Source organism: Stegodyphus dumicola, chromosome 10 (assembly GCF_044657685.1).
Source record: "Stegodyphus dumicola isolate Sdum_Otavi_A_Nest chromosome 10, ASM4465768v1".
NCBI lineage: Eukaryota > Metazoa > Arthropoda > Arachnida > Araneae > Eresidae > Stegodyphus > Stegodyphus dumicola.
This window is the reverse complement of record NC_140777.1, coordinates 176737438-176761906: the sequence shown is the minus strand read 5'-3', so window position 1 is coordinate 176761906 and position 24469 is coordinate 176737438. Positions and strand designations below refer to the sequence as shown.

General features: G+C 32.7%; 1 protein-coding gene and 1 long non-coding RNA gene across 2 annotated transcripts in view; one reads left to right on the top strand and one right to left on the bottom strand.

Moving 5' to 3' along the window:
• The first annotated feature begins 3406 nt into the window (after positions 1-3406).
• LOC146995210 (uncharacterized) overlaps positions 3407-24469 on the top strand; it is a 34232-nt gene continuing 13169 nt past the window's right edge. The window contains exons 1-2 of the long non-coding RNA XR_015043648.1: positions 3407-4174; positions 10538-10624. This is a non-coding gene — a long non-coding RNA (uncharacterized LOC146995210). The remainder of the gene's footprint in view (positions 4175-10537; positions 10625-24469) is intronic.
• The window catches only part of LOC118181646 (BTB/POZ domain-containing protein 6-like), a 44842-nt gene continuing 40637 nt past the window's right edge, over positions 20265-24469 (bottom strand). Inside the window, exon 4 of the mRNA XM_035350819.2 lies at positions 20265-22957. Coding sequence (XP_035206710.1) covers positions 22462-22957 — 496 coding nt within the window. The 3' untranslated portion in view covers positions 20265-22461. The remainder of the gene's footprint in view (positions 22958-24469) is intronic.

Below are 24469 nucleotides of genomic sequence, written 5' to 3'. Positions count from 1 at the left end.
AAGCCTCCGTGTGCTTGGGTAAAAAACGATTTCAAAAACCAGGAAAACTCGAATCTGCAGTAGGTTCAGCGGCAAACGCTGCTGCAGAAAATATGAAGGATTGTCGCAAATTTCGTTTATTCGTTCGTGACCGAAGATCAAATTTGCACTTTCTTATTGATAGCGGAGCTGACGTAAGCATAATTCCTGCTACTTCACAGAATAAATGTAAAACTGAATATAAACTGTATGCAGCTAATGGCACAGATATTTCCACTTATGGCATAAAAACGCTAACTCTTGATTTGGGATTACGTCGTGATTTTCAGTTTCCATTCATAATTGCTGATGTCACAAAAGGTATTTTAGGAGCTGACTTTCTTCACAAATATAAATTGCTTGTCGATATAAATAAGAAAAAATTAATTGATGGCGTAACACAGCTTTGTGTCCAGTGTGATGTCGCTGCTATTTCCAGTGATTACTCAGTAACCACATTATATAAATCCATAAAAATTTTCGATTTACTGTCGAAATATCCCGAAATTTCTAAACCTAACCTTTTTCCTACACAAATTAAACATGGTGTTACACATTTTATTTCGACTGTTGGTCAACCCGTTTATTCAAAGGCACGACAGCTCGATCCAAAACGCTTAGCTATAGCTAAAGAGGAATTTAAATTTATGCTTGACAATGGAATAATTCGTCCATCAAACTCCCAGTGGTCAAGCCCCTTGCACCTTGTTACGAAAAAGGATGGTTCTTATCGTCCTTGCGGAGACTACCGACGATTGAATGCGCAGACGATACCTGATCGATACCCAATTCCTCGCATTGAAGATTTTCATCATATTTTAAGAGGTACAAATATTTTTTCTAAAATTGATTTATTCAAAGCTTATTTTCAAATTCCCATTGCAGAAGAAGACAAATGTAAAACGGCTATCATCACTCCTTTCGGTTTATACGAATTTAATGTAATGAGTTTCGGTTTAAAAAATGCTCCTGCAACGTTCCAAAGATTTATTCACGAAGTCTTTAGAGGATTAGAATTCGTTTTTCCCTATTTAGACGATATACTCATTGCATCCAGTACCCATGAAGAACACGAAAATCACCTTAAATTAGTTTTCGAAAGATTACATACATTTGGGTTAAGAATTAATGTTTCAAAATCTGTCTTTGCTGTTCCCCAAATCGAGTTTCTAGGCTACCTAATTACACCTAAGGGTTCCCGTCCTTTGCCAGAAAGAGTTCAAGCTATTACTAACTACAAACGACCAGAAACAATTCATGAACTTAGAACCTTTCTTGGAATACTTAACTTTTATCGTCGTTATATAAAGGATGCAGCGAAGAATCAAGCATTGTTACATGCGTATCTCAAGGGAGCTAAAAAGAGGGACAAACGTAAAATCGAATGGACTGAAGAAGCTGAAAAACAGTTTGAAACGTGCAAGAATGACCTGGTGAACACGGCACTGTTGTCTTTTCCCAATTCTGAATTACCTCTGGCGTTATTTACAGATGCTTCAGATACGGCGATTGGCTCAGTGTTGCAACAATATGAAAACTCCTCGTGGAAGCCAATAGCATTTTTTTCTAAAAAATTAAGTGATACTCAGCAAAAATATAGCACCTATGATAGAGAACTATTAAGCATATATCTTTCAGTTAGACACTTTAAGCATTATCTAGAAGGAAGAGTATTTACAATTTATACAGATCACAAGCCCTTAATTTTCGCCTTTCGTCAAAAACTTGACAAAGCAACACCTAGACATGCTCGCCAACTTCAATACATCTCCCAGGTTTCGACTGATATCAAATATTTAAAAGGTGAGAATAATATTGTGGCGGATACGTTATCTAGAGTTAATGAAATTTCATCGATAGATTATGATAAAATAGCTGACGAACAAACTCAAGATGAAGAACTGAAGAGTTTGCAAACCACTACTTCCTTGAATTTCAAGCAATGTTCTCTACCATCGGGGAAATATTTGTGGTGTGATACATCAACTAAACATGTTCGGCCGTATATTCCTCAGGCTTTCAGAAAACACGTCTTTCAAAGAATTCATGGTTTATCACATCCAGGAATAAAATCGACTATGAAATTAATGACATCAAAATTCATTTGGCCTAACATAAAAAAGGATGTACAGTTGTGGACAAGAACCTGCATTCATTGCCAAAAAGCTAAAATCAATCGGCACACCAAAACAAAATTAGGTGAGTTTGAAGTATCACCAGAAAGATTTTCTGTCATCCATATCGATCTCATAGGACCACTTCCACCATCTAAAGGGAATATTTATTGTCTTACTTGCATAGATAGATTTTCGAATTGGATGGAAGCAATTCCTTTAGAAAATATTTCTGCTGAGAACGTCGCAAGAACCTTTTATAGCAACTGGATTGCGCGTTTCGGAACGCCAAGTAAACTCATTAGTGATCGTGGATCCCAATTTAAAAGTGATACATTACGAGCTTTGTCCAAAATCTGTGGCATCAATTTACAACACACTACTGCCTACCACCCCTCGTGTAATGGCAATGTTGAGCGCCTTCATCGAACATTGAAAACAGCATTAAAAGCCCACAACAACATATCTTGGACGGACACGTTACCAACAGTACTTTTGGGTTTGTAAACTATTCAACAGTACTATTCAAGAAGATACCAATCATTCTATTGCGCAAGTAGTTTATGGCCAGAGTCTCAGACTTCCTGGCGAGTTTTTCAGCGAACCAAGTATCCAGACAGCATCGGAGACTTTTGCTAATAAACTTCAGAAACAGATGGAAGTTGTTGGACCGAGACTAATTCGTAAAAATTCATCTGAACAGATATTTGTCCATAAAGACTTAAAAACTTGTTCTCATGTGTTTCAGCGAATAGGTCGGATAAAAAAAACCTTTGGAACCTCCTTATGAAGGACCATTTCCTGTTATTGATCGCAAGGACAAATATTTTACTATTAGCACAAAAGGAAAACATGTTAATGTATCCCTGGATCGCCTGAAACCAGCATATATTTTAGCTGAGGAAAATTCTCAGTTGATACAACCTGACTACAGTAATTTGCAGAGACCGGACTCAAATTCGGATGTGAATCAAAAACCTTCTCGCACAGGCAGAACTATACGTTTACCTGTTAGATTCAAGGACTGACTAAATTATTTTGATAGTGGTTAACACTGCAATACTAGTTACTACCTATTTCTCCATCTTCGTAACGTAACTTAGTTACTGGTGGGGGAGTAGTGTAGTGGCCCAGTTATTGCATGAGAAATAATTATTTTTTATTTCATATATTTGTTCATGTGTTTAATTATTTTATAAAATTAACTTTAATATTTTGTTAATATTCATATTTATATTTAAATTTCTTTATGCTGAATGGCAACTAGTTCTAGTTCTGATTCATGATTGCTAGGTTTTGGTTTCAAAACGTTGCTCGTAGCGTCGCATTTCGATAGCTGGAAAATAAAATGCAATAACTTAGCTATTTGTTTATAATTCATGCTGTTACTAGTCATAAATTAATTTTAAACATTAGTAGCCAAGGCTACAGCGTCACCCCTGATCAACTTCTTCACTACTGAAGACTTTGCACTTTTATTACAAATGCATATGACTTTTCCAGTTTATGGAATTTAACGAACTTTTACAGGTCCTTAGGGGATTGATAAACATGTAGTGGTAAAGGCCCTCGGGTCGAACACTACTTAACGAATAATGATCTCTGATCTCCCCGTTGAATCACTATTATAAATGTTCGTTTTACTTTTCAAACTGTTGCCACCAAATGTTAGAGTCTTGCATTATATTTGAAGAAATTAAATAATGAAAAATTAGAGTAGCTCCTAAACACTATACCATCTGGGGGGCAAGATCTTTTTATTATAAATTAATTTTAATAGAAAAGTTATTTTAACATATGTGCGTTTAAGAAAAAAGAGCAGCGAAAATTTCCCAAAAACGCAAGCACATGAATTTTGGCAGCATAGTTTTGTCGAAAATTGCGCGATTTGGCAACGTTGAAACGTAAAGCTGATTCGCTGGTTGTGTTTGCGCCAATGAACAAATGTGTTATTTACCGTGTGCTTTTCTTTTTAAAAGTTCCGAGACTTCAATGGATATTGATGCGGGTGATGAAGAAGAACGCTTCAAAAGGCTTGCTGTGTATGTATTCACTTATATATATATTTTTTCAAATACACAAAATATTGGTAAAAGTTTACAATTGGGTGCCCCTTGTTTTTTGGCGATTCTTTTTTTGATGCCAAGATCGGCACCAGGAAGGTACAATTTCTTGATGGTCGCTACACAAAACAAAAATAAGAAGTCAAAGAATTGTACAGACTCTGTGTCCATGAACACATTGATCTGTTTTCACTTAAAAAAAAATCCTAGAATTGCACAAACTAGGCATTGCGCACTGCCTTAAATTTGCCCATGTACACATCAATCTATTTTCATTTAAATAAAATCAGGAAGCTAAAACAGAGTTAAAACTATCATGGTAACCAGAAGTAAGGTTTCATCGCCAAAATTTAAAAAAGTTGTCGTGAAGCGAAGGGGCACTCAGTTCTACACTAGAGCGAAAATATTTATATTCGTGATCTGTTTGTATGTAGGAATTCAATATACAATTAAAGTAAAATGTTTGATATCCAAATGTAATCGAATATGTGTAGTTTCCTAAAAAAGTGCCAGAATATTTAAATGTGCGAAACTAAAAGTATAAAATGTTAGTTTCCTTGAATTATGCGTTTTCTTAGTCTTCATTTTACAATAAATCCAGATGTTAAGTATAAGTTCAAAAATAGGCTGACTATATTTTCGTCATGTCACATGTTATTAAGTTGACCATTATTCTTCAGAACCGTATGTTTAGCTTAAAATGCTCGTTAAAAATGGGACAAAATGCCATAACGCACAAAATACCTTAGATGGAGCTCACACTGTAAATAAACTAGAAACTCTTAAATTTGTTATTAGTTTGCAAGTAGAAAAAGGGAATTTTTTAGTAAAATTTTTGGTGAATCTTCGGATTATGGTAACTTGGCGAAACTTTGGCGACCATCCCTGCTACAGCAACCTGCTAGTTTTTTTTTTTTTTTTTTTTTTGATGCCATTTTGTTTTCACGAAGTAAAGCCATGTTTTATTTTATTTTTTTTTTTTACTCAAAATTTTTTCCAACAATCTGCTAGCCGAATTACGCTTATGCTAGAACTTTTATGGAACAAAAGTGCTTAATCATGACGAAGATTAGGTGCGAAATTGGGAGGAAGTGTAGAATCGCCCACTGCTTGCTGCGTTTTTAAGAATTGCATATACACGATATCTATGTACACATCAACCTATTATAACTTAAAAAAAATCCCAGAATTGCACAAAAATGGCATTGTGCACACTTTGGTATTGCGCACACAAAAATGACTTTATCCATGTACACATTGACCTATTTTCACTTAAAAAATAAAAATTAAAAAAAAAAAAAAAATTACAAAAATCCAATTCTTCTTACTCTTGTAAAAAGCACCAAACAAATAAGTGGGCGATTCTGCACTTTAGCAGCGAAATTGTTTCTAAGTGCTTATTAGCTAAAATCCTGTTTGGAATTTTCCGGAAAATGTCACATGACATGTCTCATGATCTCTCATTTCTCTGAGACAAAATAATCTGTGATTCGAACTGTGTACTTCTCAGATTATTGCTAAAATCCTAGCTAGTAACCTTTATCACCTTACCAAAATGTCACCAAACTACCTGTTACCATGTTCCAAAGATTAACCAAATTTTTGAAATGATCTTTCTAAAAATTTCTAAAATCATGTATTTAACAGCTTTTGACACTATAACATATTTTCTGAAGCAGGGCAGAATTTGAAAGGTGAAACCTCTTGGAAAACACACAAAGATGTCTTGTAGAATATAATACAGTATTATCAATTAATTACATAACTGCTTTTCTCTTACTTGAAGCAGAACTTTACTAATCTTGTGAGATATTTAGTCCAAGACAATTTAATTATAATATTGGGTACTTTTCCATTTCGCCGGCGCAAATCTCGCCAAGCAGACTTTATTGACAGCAACATACAGTATACACATAAAAAATTTAACCAATGTTAGTTTTAAGAATTTTTTATTTTGAAGGCATAAGCATTTTAGTATGGTTTAAAATTTTGTAAAAAACCAATAAATAAAGACAATAAATTTGTAAAAAGACATTAATTTAAGAATTTACTTTGCTTTCATCCTGATTCGCCGGTTTATATCACGTGACCCCAAGTGATCTTATCTCATGTAAACTACGCTACAAAAATATAATTCTCTCAGTAATTATCTACATTAATTTCAAGTTAAATCTTATGGAATACAAGTTCAAATGCAAGAATTATTTTAATTCGTACGAATAGCTTACTCAGAAATTATGTAAAACCGCAGTGCTTTACTTCGCTAGTGCATTCTCATTAGATTTGATGAATTTAACCCTTGATTTTCCTTTTCTATATCTTTGCGTTCAGGTGAGTGGTGTGATTGCATCGTAATTAATTACCGCGAATGGTCTTAGGGCAAAAAATTTAACTATCTTGTAAAAATTCTATGTAATTGTATGTCAGTATTGAAAGAAACAATCAATCTGATAAGAAATGGCTGCGACTTGTTTTGAAAATGAAGGGTAAAAGTTTGCCAGCGAAGATATTCCGTTTGGCATCAGTTGTACCATTATTGGCGACTTTATCGTTTGTGCCGGCAAAACGGAAAAGTACCTAATATTATTTTTCAAACTTAGGTATATTTATATTGTAATAGATGAGTAAGAATTAAGGATACAGTGGATATTTAGCTGAAATATGCTAATCAGCCTAAATGCTACTATTTATCCAGTAATGTTAAATATTTAGGAAGAGAAAAATTTCCACACTTTTTTTTAATAATTCAGGATCTTTATTGATTATTTATAATGGGGATATTTCCATTCTATTTTATTTATTTCTTCCTGTTAAATAGTCTTAAAATTTGTTTTAATTAAAAATAAATAAAAGTTGTAGATTGGTAGAAGCTTTCCGTAATGTGAAACAACCTTTCCATGAATACGTTTCTTCCCATAATGTTATGCAATTGCAACTTTAAAATATTAGATTATGTTAATTAAAATTTGGGTAAAATCCTATAAGAGCCCTTGGCGACAAACTGGGAGAGTGCAGAATCACCCACTGCTCCGCACGTTTCTCAAAATTGCCAACTTGAAAATAGCAAGTAAAAAAATTGGGGTAGAGTAGACTTTAAGGTACCCCTTGTATTATGGTGAAGTTGTTGTTCGATTTATCACCAAGTTGTTGTTTCATTTATGGTAGCCTGAGTAGTTGAATGTTATGGAAACCCTATTGTGACATAATCGGGTGCATGATTCTGGGAAATTTTGAATCATGGGATGTTTTGTAAGCGTTTTTGTGGTGTGTGTTGGTTTTTGATTCTTTAGACAGTAGAATGGCCGAATGTAGTAAGATTAATTTGAAGTTTCTGTACAATTTGGAGCAAAAGGGGAAAAGAGCTTTAATTGACTGGTGTGTAAATGTAGGTTTACTTAGTAGCCATTATAAGTGTTCTGTATGTAGGAAGGATATGCGTCTAGTCGAACGTAAAAATCGTTTAGATGGATTTGAATGGGTTTGTAGGAAGAAAAGTTCAGATGGTCACTATGTGAAGTGTTCGATCAGAAAGAGTACCTGGTTTGAAAAAAGTCATTTGAGTATGATTGATATTTTGATTTTTACGTGGCTCGGGGTGTACGAAGCGAACTCGAAAATCATGGTAAGTGAATATTTGCTTTTGGTAGTGCTTAAATATATAACATGTTTTTTCTTTTCTATGTTATTTTATTTTTTGGTTTAAAATGTATTTTATTGAGATTTTGCATTTTTTTCCCCTATATTGTAGAATTTGGTGCTCCTTTGACTTTTTAAGTGTAAATATATCAATGTGTACATGGACAAAGTAAAGGGAGTGTGCAATGCAAGTTTGTGCAATTCTGGGATTTTTTTTAAGTGAAAATAGGTCGACGTGTACATGGATAAAGTTTGTGAAATAATGAAGTATTTATGACCTAAAGGGTATCAAAATTTACAAAAAAAAAAAAAAAAAAAAAAAAAAAAAAGAAGCCTAATATTGATTTGTTTGCCTTATTAAACATTTCTCTCAATGCAAGTTGTTTAAGTTGCTCCGTTTGTTGCGCTAATACATTCTCTTTAATTCTGTAGACAGGCATAATCCTTTGCTTAGTTACATTGTTGAAGTCCTGTAACTGCTGTTTCGAGAATTCCGATTATTTTGTCAATCAAAATTTTCTCGTTGTCAGTAACTTCTCTGTCACTTTCTTCACTATCAGTAGCGTATTTTCTGGATCTAGAACTATACTACAGATTTCGCCATTCATTAATTGATTGATGATTGAGAAGGATTGTCATCACAATGAAAACTTCTTCTATATCATCCTCATTTATTACAGCTTGTCCACATTTCTTTACAAAATCCGTTAATTGGAAAATTTCGCCTTTGTTTTGCTATATCCGAAAACCTTTAAAATTAGTGGCTATCATCATCAAATTTAGCTATCCTTCACTGTACATATTTGGCTATGCATCATGAGCTTGGCGACTAACGACAAGTTGTTCTGTTAAATTTTATCTTGCTTCTATCACGCACTGAGACAATTATGCCTGAATTATATTAGTTTTGTTATTTATCATACTTATGTCTATTTCTTTCACGTGCTTAAGGCTTATTAGAGTTCTGAATAAATAAATTCCCACATATATTTCAGCCTTATTGAAGGCCGGCGCTAGATATCTTACCGCCTGATGCAGTCTCTGTGGGTCCTAAATTCTCCGAGTCTCTGCAGCCATACGAGCCCTGGTGCTGGTTCTGGGTTTATGTGAATAACAAATCAATTATTCTTAATTCAAATAGCCATAAATTTAATCTTTGAGTCTATGAGTATCATCAACAAAATCTATTTTTATCACATGGAAAGAAATGTTTGGTAAATGTTTCCTCGTAAACATTTTTTTAGCACATTTAACTTAAATCTGTAATCATCGCCAAGCGTAATGTCAACATATAAGGTTACCATACACCTTTATTATTCAATTACTAACAAGAAAAATTGGGTACTTTTCCGTTTCGCCGGCGCAAATCTCGCCAAGCAGACTTTATTGGCGACAACAGACAGTATACACATAAAAAATATTAAAAAAATCTTAGTTCTAAGAATTCATTTTTTGAAGGCATAAACATTTTAATATCGCTTAAAACTTTATAAAAAGCCGATAAATAAAGACAATAAATTTGTAAAAAGACATTAATTTAAGAATTTACTATGCTTTCATGGTTCAAAATCCTAATTCGCCGGTTTATATCACGTGACCCCAAGCTATCTCATCTCACGTAAACTACTCTACAAAAATCTAATGCTCTCAGTAATTATCTACATTAATTTCAAGTTAAATCTTAATTTGGAACACAAGTTTAAATGCAAGAAATATTTCAATTCGTACGAATAGCTTACTTAGAAATTATGTAAAACTGCAGTGCTTTACTTCGCTAATGTATCCTTATTAGAATTGATGAATTTAACCCTTGACTTTACCTTTTCTATATTTTCGGCTTCGGGTAAGAGCTGTGATTGCATCCTAATTGACTTAACTACTGAAAATGGCCTTAGACATAAAACTGAACTATCTGATAAAAATTCTATGTAATTATATGCCAGTATTGAAAAAAACAATCAATCTGATAAGAAAAAGCTGCGACTTGTTTTGAAAATGAGGCGTAAAAGGTTACCAGCGAGAATATTCCTTTTGGCATCGATTGTACCATTATTGGCGACTTTATCGCTTGCGCCGGCAAAACGGAAAAGTACCAAAAATTGTTTAGGCATCGCTACATGAGTCATTACTGAAGTTGTCATGTTTTGATAAACATGCGGTGATGAAAGGAAAGTATAATAAATAATGATTCCCAAGGTTGGCGTCAGATCAATGATGTATCTATGTGGAATGTTTCAGTTTGAGATGTGTACCATAAAGCGGATACGCAGGAATGAAACCAAGTTACTGATCCTGATCGTACACATTTATGCTAAAAGGTTTGTTTCTTCAATAACAATGTATTTCATTTAGTGTCAAAGTGAAATTAAGAATTGGCACACTCCAGATGTTTTATTATGCTCAGAGGGGGGTGGAATCAAATGTGCATGCGTAAAACCTAGGAGAAAAATGTTGTTGGTGGTTTTGAGGTCCGGATTTTAGATCATTTCGGATAATGGACGTCTGGATTTCAGACTTTGTACTGAATTTCTTATTTATTTTGATTAATATAGCAATTGGATTATATGGATGATCTTTAACTTTGTTAGAGATTTCTTGCTGGTAACTTTATGCTTTCTTGACTACTGTTATTATAATGACTTTTGAAATTGCTTGTTTTCATGAATGTGTTTGATTGATTTAGAAATTCTGAATTTTCATCCACAGAGAACCCGTTGGCGCCGTTGCTGTTTTACTCGCCAAGTTCACCTATGGTTGATGGGCGTTGGTTATGAGATATTAAAACACATGGAAGTAAGCCGCGTAAACATGATATTAAAAGAATATAATCAAAGTAATTAAAGAATAAGTAACATAAATTCACGTTAGCAGAGAAAACAATATATTAAGCATATGAAAGTGAAAATTCAAAATTAACTGGTTAAACACGATGCACGAAAATAAATTTGTATTTAATTCAAGTTAGCACAGAAAACAATATGTAAAGCTTAATGGAAGTAGAAAAATCATGTAATATTGAGCTTTGTAATAATGACCCTTTTTCTTGGCAATTTCTTGGGAAAATTGAGATCTGTCTTTGAATATCTTTCAGTATTATAAAATTCCAAAATATTTATGTTTTTAACAGTGCAGTTTCTAAAGAAATTGTGAATTTACGATTAATATCTTCATTGCATAATTTTAAAGTACTTCCAAAACTACGATTGAAAATCCATTATGATCGCATAAATGAAATGAATAGATATTCTCATTTAAATAGAAACTTAATTGCAACTGATTACATAAAAGTTTTTTTAGTAATAAATTATATTCTGCTCTGACTTATTTTTTTAAATTTTATGTATATGTTCATGTATTGCACGAAAAAACCAACATATTAACTTTACATTTGGCATATCGATTTTTATTAAGACTTGCTTTTTTGCATGTAACCAGGGTTCATAGCGGTCCTTATAAGTGCTTATAAGTCCTTATATTTGAAAATAAAATATAAAGGCCCTTATAGGTGCTTACTTTTTCTTTAAAGCCCTTATTTTTTTGTTTTTAGTGCTTATTTTTTGCTTTTAGTGCTTTTTTTTTAATGAACGCGCTATTTTCCCCCTACCAAAGCCGAAACTAAATAAACAACTTTTCTTAATATTGAATGTCAGGTGGTGAATCATACTCCCGGAAATAGCTTTTCCCCCTTTCTCTGCATTAACATAACCTTTGGTGCGCACAAAGAGTACAGACAGGTGCCCGTCGTTATATTGGTCAAAGAATTGCGAAAGCAGTAGAAAATTTCGGTACATTCGGCATTCTTTTCCTCTCACCCAAATACTATACACGTTTAAATTTCTATCCAGATTTTAATAATTTGCATTCTCGTTCCGCTTGGTCAGTTCATATTTGTGTTTATTATGATCATTATGCTTATATTATGAGTATATGTATGAATGTTTATAATAACAGTTGCAGTAACTGCTGAAGTATAGTAAACTTCCAAAAATGGTTGTATTTTAACACAGCGTTTTAGGAATAATACTCGGAATGGCTTAAATAAAGGGAAAGTAATCGAATAGTCAAAATAATTTAATTTTTTTTGGCCAATACATTATATAGTGCGAAGATTGGGAGGTTCTCCCCTTTCTCCGCAAAATCTCAAATATTGAAACTGTTACAAGTTCGCTGCAAAACAAGCAACGGACTTTTTTTTTTTTTTGTCACTTTCCAATCTGAATTGAATAGGACTAAAAGTTCTGCGGTCTACCAACCCAAGCGAAGAATGATTCTATTGCGGAAATTTAACGCCGTCTGTTGAAAATTAGAATGAAAAACACCCCAGTTACTCATATTTAGTTCTTTATTCTCCCAATTTCAGCAGCTGTTGATTCCGATTGCGTAATATCACGTAGGGAAGAATTATGGCACACGTATTGTGCAATAACGTTTGCGATATTTCGCAGAGATAATTAATTAATTAATTTTGATGTTCTGTTTGAGATTTGTTTATGAACACTTAAAAGAGTTTTACTGTGCTTGCTAAGCAGAATATTTTTCAGTTCCATTGGTTTATTTTTATATGATTCACATATCAAAATGTCAAAAGCATTTATTTAGCGGAAAAATCTAAAAAGTGGCTACAGTCAACCCCCCCCCCTCCGCTCCTCTTTTTCAAGTTACGCTCAACTGTCTGAATATTCGCCAGTTTCCAAGTATGCGGCTTAGTTAAGCTTTTACTGTTAAAGGATGACTGCATGAAGCAAATTTCTGTCTTCTGATTTCAGAAATGTTCCTCTTTTTTACTTAAATTACTTTGCTTGCAATATCTGTTAAGAGAAAACTGATATACAATGAAAATTTAGAAAATATTCAGAATTTAGATTTAAATTATTTAAATATTAATATGAGTGGAAAAATAAATTGTATTTATTATTAGGTTCCAAGCAAATACAATAAATATGCCTTATTATTATTTATTTTCTCTATTTTGAACTGAAATTTCATCATTAAATCTGGTAATATAGTTTAGTTCTGCATAGTTTTTTTTTTTTTTCTCTCATTGTAAACTAGTTCTGTAAATTGAACTGTTATTTAAAATTTAAAGGGAAAAAAAAAGTAATTATTTTCCATGGTTGAGGTAATGCTTATTCTCTCTTAATAAATACTGCATTTCTCATATTTTAAATTACAAGTCTAATTAAGGTTATGCAGTTGTGTATAATGTCATTAGACAGGTGCTTATTTTTTTTCTTAAAATGTGCTTGAAAAGTGCTTATTTTTTTAACTAAAATGTGGCTATGAACCCTGTGTAACTCATAACGAGAACCAAGGAATATATCATTTTTTGTGCACTGCTTTGCAACTGATATACAGCTCATCAGCAGCTAAACAGTAAAGTGACTGAACTCTGGTAGTTTAGTTAGCCAAGCTAATGGGCAAGTTGTATGATTGTTTTCATGGTATTCCCAATATGTAACGTGGATTCAAACCAGTGTCCTTCAGAAAGACCTCCTTGAAGGCATCTTTTCTTTTAGGCAGATATCTCTCCCATGCTTTTCCATAATTTAAACAAACCCAAATGATGTATGCTGCTAAAAATTTTATTTAAAGTCCATATTTAATAACATTACAAAAATTGCAAATATGGTCCAAGTTAGATCATTTTTAAATGCATATATTTATTTTAATTACACTAATTGTATATATTTATTATATGAATATTTTAAATGTCCATTTTATCATTAATTATTATTAATATATTTATGGACAACATTTCTTTTTTGATTGTTCTGTCCAATGTATCCTTGATTTTAATTTCACATTTAAATTTTCACACCATAATTTTATAAGTCTTCTGAAATTTAGTCACAATTTCACTCAATTTAACCGCGTAGTTCACAAATGCAGCATAAAAACTATGTTAATATCAGTCACCAAGGATGTATGGATTAGGTTTTTCATGCATAACCATGAGTTTTTGAGTATCCATAAAACTATTCTGTCATTTTAGAGAATCAATAATACTTTTTATTTCAGTTTAATCATCTCTTTGTGTGTCACACTTGAAATCTTCTCAAATGTTATTGTTTTGTTTATTTCATGCTTATGACTGCATAAGAAGACTTAAGTGAAACAAATGTGTCACAAGCAGTGACACTGAGATGTTATTTCACATATAACTGAGAAGTACAGCACTAATTAGCACTGTAATTGTTAAAGAAAGTATCCTGGCTTGTAAAAAGCTTCGTTGCATGTAATGTGAACTTAATAACTTTATCATTTTAAAATTAAGAAGGGTTTGTGTGTACTTAATTCAATATACAAAGCATGTGAGAGCTAGCTGAAAAAGGCATGCTTTTGTGAATATTTTCTAGGGTAAATAGGCTCATGGAAAACCACGAAAATGTCACAAAATTCACAAAACACATACGAAAAAAATAACCTGCACAACCAGCTCGTTTTTCAGGATTTGAGCCGAGATTGAACTACCACTATTCAGCCTTCTTAACCACTCGTAGGACTAAATATGTAATATGTAATATCATGTAATCAAAAGTTAACTATGTGTTGTGTAACAGGATTGCTTTCTCAAGTATCGAGGTAGGAAATACTTAATCTATTCTTTTTTTTAAGTGTTTGGTCATGGTATTATTCATTACATGTACTTTCCATAATTCATATAGAATATTAATATTTCTACTACAAGTGTCTTTTTTAAATTTTTAAGTGTTTTGCTTGTTGATATTCTCAAAATTGTATCTGATAATTAGTATAATAGGTATAAATACAGTAGACATATATAATCGATCAGGAGTGGCTAAACTTTATGTCAGTGAGAACCACAACTGCATGATGCCATATGTATATCCCAACACTTTTAGTGTCTGTTTATTTTGTTATGGTACTACTGGCTTGTCTTATTCTTGCCATTTTTTTCCTCTGACTGAGATCTGAGAACGAGATTCGATTCTAACGTGCTCCGAGTAGCATCAAGACAAAACCTGTGCGTTAGAAAAAGAAGCTAAAATATAATTATTAGAAATAGCTGCCTTAAGATGTTTAGTACGAATCTTGTGAAAAGTGTAATTTAGTTTTTCCTTTGAATGAAATATATTTAAAGACAAGTTTGCCTCTACTTATGAAGTATATTGGTGTACCTGGCGTTACGAACAATGAAGATGTATCAGGTAAGAGATTCTATATTACTTTTTGTAATAAGAACTAGATGCAGCATGGCTCTCCTGTTTCAAAATATTCGGTATTTTCGTATAAAATTTCATTATAATAAATTAGTGACATTTCATTTGAGTTTAACTTATAAGTTATTTCTCCCACTTCTCTAGGTGTAGTGGTTCAGCACGCTGGGCCGGTATTCCAGAGGTCCGTGGTTCGATTCCCGGCGAAGGCGGTTGCATATTTTTCATCTTTTCTGCTTCCAATTAACCTAATGACTCTACAAGTGGCGCCCGAACGAAAAGGGTTGTGGATGATGATTCTCCGCATCTAAGATTTGGCGACTAGGTCCCCTAAAACCCTAGTCGCCCTTTAAAAAGGGGAGTATATAAGATATTTCTCCCCCTCCCCTAGCGTGCCTTCGTGGTGTAACGGTAGCACGCTGGGCCGGTATTCCAGAAGTCCATGGTTCGATTCCCGGCGAAGGCGGTTGCAAATTTTTCATCTTTTCTGCTTCCAATTAACCTAATGACTCTACAAACTAACAGTTAAAATTATTTAAATCTTTCTTTATGTCTCGTTTCATCGCGTACATGCTCCTTCAAAGATTCGCGCAAATTTGGTTGGCAAGTATAAATTAAGTGATAGGCCTTGAGAGGTAGACTTGTCTATGTAGCAGCTGCTACCCTTACTTCGCATCCAGAATCTTCTCCTCAATAGATATATTTGTTCGACATTTAGTTCAAGTGGTTAGTTAATCTTGATTTTATATTTAGGTAGTCTGATCCAGAGTTTCTTTTTCCCCAATGGCAGGCACTTGCCTGTAACGGCATTGGCCTCTACTAAGGCCAGAAAGTGATGACCATTTTATTGTGGAGGACATAATAGACGGCCACCGCTACCTCCTATGAAGGGGCAGATAATTTTACATCCAATGCCCCTTCTCAGGGATTCAAACCCGAGCCCTTTGGTATCACAGTCAGGTTTCCCTAACCACTATACCGTCTGGGTGGCCTGTCTGATCGAGAATAATGTGGTCTTAAGTAGAAATACTCAAATTGTATTCAGCCGACTCGTACGTCCAATTAATTACTGCAGAATCAAGGAGACATAGTTTTGTTAGGTAATATTTTGACTTTGCACTCACAAGCTCTGATGTAGAGTAAAATTAAGTTTTTATATAGTACTTCCACAGTTAGTTTAACCTATAGGCGATAACTCTCATCGTAGTTCTAAGGTAATATTAAGGAGTGAGAGTTTGATTTAAGTATATAGTTAGACAGAAAGATCCCTCAAGTGCTATAAACTAATTATAATTGCAAAAAAGTATGATCTTAACCTTGAAAAAGAGAGAAGCAGCATATTTTAATTCCTAAAGAAGAGCCATACGTTGTTAAAGTCAAACTTAGCATTCAAATATATAGTCGTATAACGTATCCTCATAACAAGACTTGATTATCTACTTTACTTTGCTTAATTCAGTGGTTGTGCAGACCACCCAAAATGCAAGACTATTAAAGAAGCATCCAGTTGGCTCCTGTGTAGATCTCGACAGGTTATACAAATGATTAACAGTTTCAGATCTTAATAACCCACTTAGATACAATCCAAAATGGGAGAACTGTTGGCCTTTTTAAGTGCTGAATTGTTGTGCTTTCCCGCTTTTCCTTTCCGCTGTAAACTTAAGTATACTTCTTTGGGAAAACCCGGCAGTTATTCGTGAAGCTTTCTGAAAATAACAAAGGGTCTGACTATTAAAGACCGATAATTATTCTTTCGAGACATCAATGAACTGAAACCATAGTCAGGCGAATATGGAATCGGTAGGTACTGGAGAGACGGACAGACTAAGGAACAAGAAGAGAAGCAGAATTAGAGCCTGTTGCACAGAAACCTTGTGTCAGCATTCGACACTATGTGTAAAGAAGGAAAATCTTTACACATTGGTAAGGTTAATGTTGATCCTACACCAAAGGCATAGGCGACTGAAATGATGCATTTAATGCAGACATAAACACCTATACTAAAATTAGAATGATATGAGAGATTAGCGTGGTCCCTGCGCAAATTGCAAATAGCATGCCCATCTCGCAAAATCGTGAAGCGTTCCAAAGGCTTTTACAGTCATGTCAAGACCAAGAAGAACGGATAAAAAGATGTATCATGTTTGAAAAAGGATTTGCGGTGTATAAAAGGCCCATTTTAGATGGAAAATACTCCTCATGGATATCCTTTTGCAAAAGAACAGTCAAAAAGTTTGGATGATGATAAGGCTACGATTTTGTCCATTTGATGATATGATGACAAGGCCATATTAAACGAAAATGGTGAGAGTTACTCTCAGGCAATCATGGACCTCTAAATAGAGCAATACAGATTAATTAAATGCATAAATGATGACTCTGATGAATTGTAACACCTTTCAAGACTGAAAAGACCGTAACATTAATGACTGTGAAGATTGTAAACCCCAGTCATGTAATAACTGTAACTGTAACACCTAATATCACAATTCCGAGTTCTATTCAGAATTTATATGTAAAGACACAGCTTCAAGTTTTGTCTTCTGGACCTACAACTATTAAAACATATATCCGTTTTATATATCCGTAAAATTCTGTTTTCAAGATTTGTAAAGTTCCAGTATCTATAGGTTTTAGTTACACGTAATGTACACGGAACCGCATCTGCAAACTATTATTATATTTTTACTAATATACAGAAATAAATGCCCGATTGTCTAAGCCTGCCAAACCTACCTTTTGGCTGTAGTTGACTAGGTAGTATATAACTTCCCTCTGGCTGGACACAATGGCTTGAAGCAAAATAAGGTGTGAGACGTCTAGTCAGCGGTTAAAAAAACAATTTGGGCATAAACAAACGAATGGCAGAACATTGTTTTTTTTTAAAAAAATTCCTACTTTTAGCTTACATTCTCCCTATATCTTGTTCAAATTTTCAGTTGTTAATAATATACTTTTTATTCATCCACTCAAGTTCAAATACATTTTTTTAAACTTGTAGTGGATGACACTAGACATTAATACAGTTTTTTCACATTTTAAAATCAATTCCTACTTATTGATGCCTGTTTATCGGAATTAAAGATATGCTGTTCTTTTAAATATGTTATAAGACTTACAAATAATGACCGTTTGTTAGGAATTCTCACGTGCTGTAAAAATTAATTTTATAGCAACTTATAAATAATAGTACATGGCTGTGATCAATGGGATTGCAATATTTAATAAACATAAACATAAGTGGCAACAGTAAGACAGAGTTCTAAAGATTGTTAAAGTGTATGGAATTAAAGAATTGTAGTTTTATAAAGTTGGATGAAGCGGATGGAATGTCCCATTTATGTAGCGAAAATTCTCCCCGTATTTCTGTGTTAACGTGATAATAATGTATGTTAAAGGCCTTTAAAGTGACCCGTGCTTATTAAAATAAGTAAATAACAATGCAGATTATGCAGTAATATATCTAGGACGAAAACTCTCCGCAGCAGGTCAAGCATATGTCGCCTTTAGTCGTGTGAAATCATTAGATGGAATATTAATTGAAGAACTGGACCGTTCGAAACTCACTGGAAAGTTTCCTTGCAATAATGAAGCATTACAAGAGATGGATAGAATGAGAAATTATAGACCACCATGGTAAAATAATATTATTTATAAGAAATTAAATAAAATATTATTTATAAGAAATATAACAAATATAATATAAGAAAAACAAGCGTGGTATTTCTAAAACGTGTCTGAAATTTTTTATACCAGGAAAAGCTTAAAGTTAGTTGTTTCATCTATTATAAAAATCACTTAATACATTCGTTTACAGTTCGATATTTTTATTAAATTAAATCGTTGAAATTTAATTAATAAAACTGAATTTTCTACTTAGGCATAATAATATCAAGAGCATTTTTGAAATTTATGTAACTTATAAGTACCACCATTTAAAATGTGATAATTTCAATTTAACAAAATGAACTATTTTACTCTGAATTATGGGTTAAATGGAAACACTTTTGTATTGCTCCAAGTATAAGACGATCTCATATATAAAATGACCCTGGTACTTTTAACTGTTTAAAGAAAAAGGAGGAATTCATCAAGCTGTTCTATGCTTTGATAAGCTTGATGTATTGCAGACATTTAATCAAAAAGAAAATTAAATAATATAAATACCATATCTCGAAGTAGACATTAAATGCTTTTTTCCTTTTAAGATAGGTGGTTCTTAATAAGTAATGAAATGCTGTTTTCTCTGTTAGGATACGGGGATAGGATATAGTTTCCAGAAAGACATTTTAATGAATAAAACGTCGCCTTGTATTTAGGGCAATAAAGTTAGTTGCATTAATATAAGAGAAAAGTGTAATTCCCCTGCATTGCTTGTGCTGCCATCTATGGGTTGATATATAACATGTTAATTTAATAACAAAGGCGATAGTTCATTTTACTTTCTAATTTGTGCAACAGATGGCGACACTAAACTTGGAAATATAATTTGATGCTATTATTTAAAATATATATCTACACCCATATAATAAAAGAAAGAGTCTGTCTGTGTGTGTGTCTTTCGTTCGCGCTGCGTGTAAGCTAATAGACCCACGGCTACGAAATTTGGTACATAGGTGCATATAGACAAGAGCCAGTGCACTTCTAAGCTATTTTTTCGAAATTCGAATTAGAATTTTTTTATTTTATGTTTTGTGACGAAATCGCGTCGTTTTGAGACCTAATGGGCTATAGGAAAACGAGATTTTACTCTACACACTCCATTTTCACATCGTCATGAAACGTAGGCACTTAGCTATTTTACGAACTTAAAATAAATTTCGTGTTTCAATAAATCGATTCAATACGAATTTATTTAACAAAGGGAGCTTAACACCTTTTCAACGGGATTTTTTCTAAAAAAGTTTATTTTTAAAAATGTACAGTTTATTTTTCTTTGATTTTTGGACACGTTAAACTTTTATCCTTGCGACTGCTTTTACAAAAGGAATTTTGGAAAAATTATAATAGTTTGTATTTTAAAAATATAAATTTAAATGAAGCTCCCGAGTACACTCTCACATCTTTAAAAATTATTTTGGCAACATTTCCCTGTCTTGTTGTTGTTGATAGATTTTTGATGAAATCGCATCATTTTGAATAGCTTCATTCTTTAAGAAATATGGGTTTGGCAACAATTTTCCATCGTATTTCTCATGTCGCTGTTTTTAAGAGATTGGCAGATTTCATTGTCATTTATATATTTATATAATACATTTTTATTGATTTTTTTTTTTTTTTTTTTTTTTTTTGATAAAGTTGTTCTGTAGAGTAAAATTCTGCGCGGAATTTTGTTTTTTTTTTAGTTGCTTTCATGTTATTTTTTGCTTATTTCACTGTTTGTAAGATATTGAAAAGTTTTGCATGATTTTTTTTTCTTCAACGGAAAGTTGGTTAATTTTTATTAGGATAATTAATATTTGTATTAAGGGATATTACTTATTTCATTGTAATTTTTTTATACGTAATAACTTTTTTTTTATGAAGTTGTTCTGCAGAGTAAAATTCTGCGCAGTTTTTAAATTTAACGTTTGGTGTTTCCTTCAGCTATTTTTCCGGTACATTTAAAAGCCAGACGAAGGCTGGCAGCGAAGCTGCTAGTAGCAAATATTTCAAAAAATAGCAGCCAAACTGGGAACTAAACTATTTAGTTTAGGACCAAGGATTCTCAACCGGTGATATGGAAGAGAAAAATAGGTGGTACACAAAGAAACAAAGTATTTTTAACTATTAAATTCAAAAATCTCGTGAAGGAATCTCATTTTTCACAGAGAAATTTCCTGTGATCGGACTTTAACTGGAGATTTAAAAAATAATACACTTGTTAACTTTTAGCTGAACCGAAAAACAACTTTAAAGCCATTTCAAATAAAGCTAATAATTATTTTTTTATTTTTTATTTTTTATTTTTTTTGCCTTTTTGCATTAACTATTTGTGTGAACAAAGATTTTCTTTCGTGTTATATTTAAAAATTAAATACAGAACAAAATTGAAAGTAGATCCCAATTTGCGGTTAACTCTAAGTTGAATGAGGACCTGTGCCAATAGTTAATTTTAGTATATTTTATAAAGAATAACTAATCTCAGTTTCATTTTACCGTTCATAATTTTTTTAATTAAAATTCATTTGTAGTTTAGTTATCTAACAGAATTGCATTAAAAATTCTCTTTTAATTGTTTGGTTTTTCAGCTAAGAAGAGATGAAGACATTTTCTTAAATATTTATTCATGCTGCTATTATTATATTAATCTTTATTTGAAAGATTCTTATTCAATGTTAGCAGCAACCTTTTGATTATAAAAGTATTTTGCTTTTCCTCTTGAAATCTGCTTATATATTTATATTTATATTCTATAACTATATATTCTATAACTTATATATTTATATTTTCTCACCTTTTTATATTTACAAGGTCTCATTCTCAAGACTGAAACAGTTTTGATTTATTTTTTAAAGTCAAACAAGAAATACATAAGAGTATTTGAAGCTTAAAATATAATTATAATTCGTAATTGTGAATTATTTCAATCTTCGATCACACTTCCTGGAGATCATGTGTTCCATTCTTTTAAAAGCATTTGTTTTCAGCAAAAGAATTCCAATTTCACTGCAAAACTTGAAGCTTGGTATTATTTGCTTCTGATGTAAATGGTTAATTTCATTACGAAATAAATAAAACACCTGTCCGTCAAAAGACCTTTCATTAAAACTAATTTAGATTTGTTTTCTGATAGACTTTGGATTATCTTCCTTGAAGCTGGCATTTGTTAATACTTTTAAATAATCAATTTGTTAAGTTAAAAGCTTTAGAATACAACCAACTTAAAGCTGACAGACCGTTAATTATACTAAATATCTTCAAGTTACTCAGCATCTGCTTTGGTGTTTTTAAAATGCTTTCAAACTTTTCGTTAAGTTTTACTCGCGGACGCTTTCAAATACGTTAACTAACGAATTATACTGTAGCCTAATCTTAGTTCGAACTATTTCATCAGCTCGTCTAGTTGTACTTTTGTAACTAGTAAGAATAAATTTGCAAGGAAAATGCATGAATTAATTTATAGAATTACATTATTTTGTTTTTGTGACTTTAGTCGAAGCTCAATTGTCAGTTCTTTTCTTTCAGCAGTTAAAACTTGCTGTCTTAATCAAAAAAAATTTCCGATTCCTGCAAAAACCTTGTAAATGTATTCTCTTTCTGAACATTTTCGTTCCGAAAAGACCTTATTCGAATCTCCAATTTTAGATTCATATGTGAAGCATGATGAAGCCTCGTACTGCAGACCGGCGACCATCTTTGTGTCTCTACCATGGCTTGCAAATCAGCGTTAAGCATTTCAAAAACATCCTGATGGGAAACACTCTTTGCTGTCATTCGTTCATCGAATTATTCTTAACATGTATAACTATTCTAAATGCACATAATTTCTTTCACTGGGAACAACATCTTTTTATTGGCTTCTACTTCAAACGTGAGAGTCGCTTGTGAATCCCCAACATCGCAAGAGAATATATCATCAACGCACTGCATTAGCCTCACACCTTCGCCGGTAACTGCAACAGTTATTTCCCCGATATCTCCTTCAGAAATCAATACGTAATCATCAAGAACAAGCTCTTGAATAATTTGATCCTCTTTCGATTTTTCAGCTTTCAAGCATATTGTGGCACTTGATCGAGTACGTGCGGTTTCGTTGCTAACAATAAAGTCAAAGTTCAGAGATCTGTGTTGAGCAGAATAACATGGTATAGGTTTAAAAGCAAGTACCGCTCCCACAACGGTTAAAGAAGCTCCACTCACTGTAACCTTTACTTTCTGTGTGTGTTCTGCAACTGAGAATGAGGACATATTACCATCATATTTGTATTCAACAGGAATACTAATCCTTGAGCAATTTGTTATGGACCTGAAAAATAAAACTTTTGTTTACCACTTTGGCCTAACAACAAGAATTATATTTTAACAACGAATATTTTTGACGTACTAAAACAATAAAAAGAGAATGCAGTATCATAAATAGTACACTTTAGATTCTAGAAATTTGGTGATTTAGGTTATATTATGAATCCATTTCACCTAGATTCATATTGTTGTACTTCTATAGATGTATACTACTGATGATGATGCACTTGATAGATTTAAGTTACTTTAAAGAAAAGAAATGATTTATTTCATTTGAAATAAATTCTAATCTTTTATTCTTCTCTAATCGTATTTGATTTTCAGATGTTTCACTTTTGTCTAGATAGTCGAGCTAGTAAAATTTTACGTGCATTAGTATTAATGAGATTTCAGTATTCGGCTTTCACTGAAGTTAAAAATTGTGCGCAAAATCACTTATCCATAAAATGCATAACTTATAAAATACTAATGTATAAAATGCTTAACAGCATTTTTATGGAATAAATTTCTCGAGTGAGCTAAAGTAGATGTTAGCTTCATTTTTTTTTTTTTTTAAATCTAAATCTGCGTACTTCCTTATTTATATAAACTATGAAACTTTATTTAAGAATGAACTATCTTAAATACATTACATCATAAAAATTTAATACTTTAATTTCCCGGAGTTATATTAAATATTTATGCCTTCTCCGGGATTCGAACCCGGCTCTTCCGTACGGCAATCAGATTCACTAACCGCTATCCCAGTTCGGTAACTCAATTTTGTAACAAAGCGGCAAAATTATGTAACCTGATATTATATAGGTCTTTGGCCGTTTTTGCTAAGGCGGAATACCTGCATAAGCTCTGACGTAGTTTTGATCTAGGTTACACTGTGTGTGTGTGGAGGGGGGATGCAAGGTTCTCTGAAGCTTGTTTTTCTATTATCTTCTACAGCTGTGTGGATACGGCTAAGAAGTTGGAAGAGTTTGAGTGATATCTAATTCTACTGAGAATATGTACTTTTGGTACCAGACAATGGTAATAATTTTTATTATTTTGCTAAGATTTTTTGTCTAGATTTGCTATTCTTCAAAAAAGAATACTTATTACTCTTGCTCATTCTAAAAGTACGTCCTCCTGGAAAGGCTAGTGGTTGGTGAAGTCTGACTGATGTCTGGAATCCAAAGATGTTAATTCGGCTCCTAGGTAAGGATTTTTGTTGTTTGTATATGTTCCATAAACCCTTTTCGCGGGTGTAATATCAACCTAGCGATTGTGGTGCACCCTGGGCAAAGTTCTCAATAATAATATGGCTGAAAAAACATGGGTTTGGCCATTCGCGATGAACTGCTTTCAAACAAGTGTCCGGATATTAAGAAAGAAGACTCTAAAAGTATACGGATGAAAAAGTGTTAAAAATTATTTTTTGAAGTGAGGAGTGAGGAAAATCAGTTGTACCTTCGCAGGGATAAATATTGCTAACTGAATGCCTCAACCACTACACCACAAAAACACGCACGAGAAGAATGCTGTT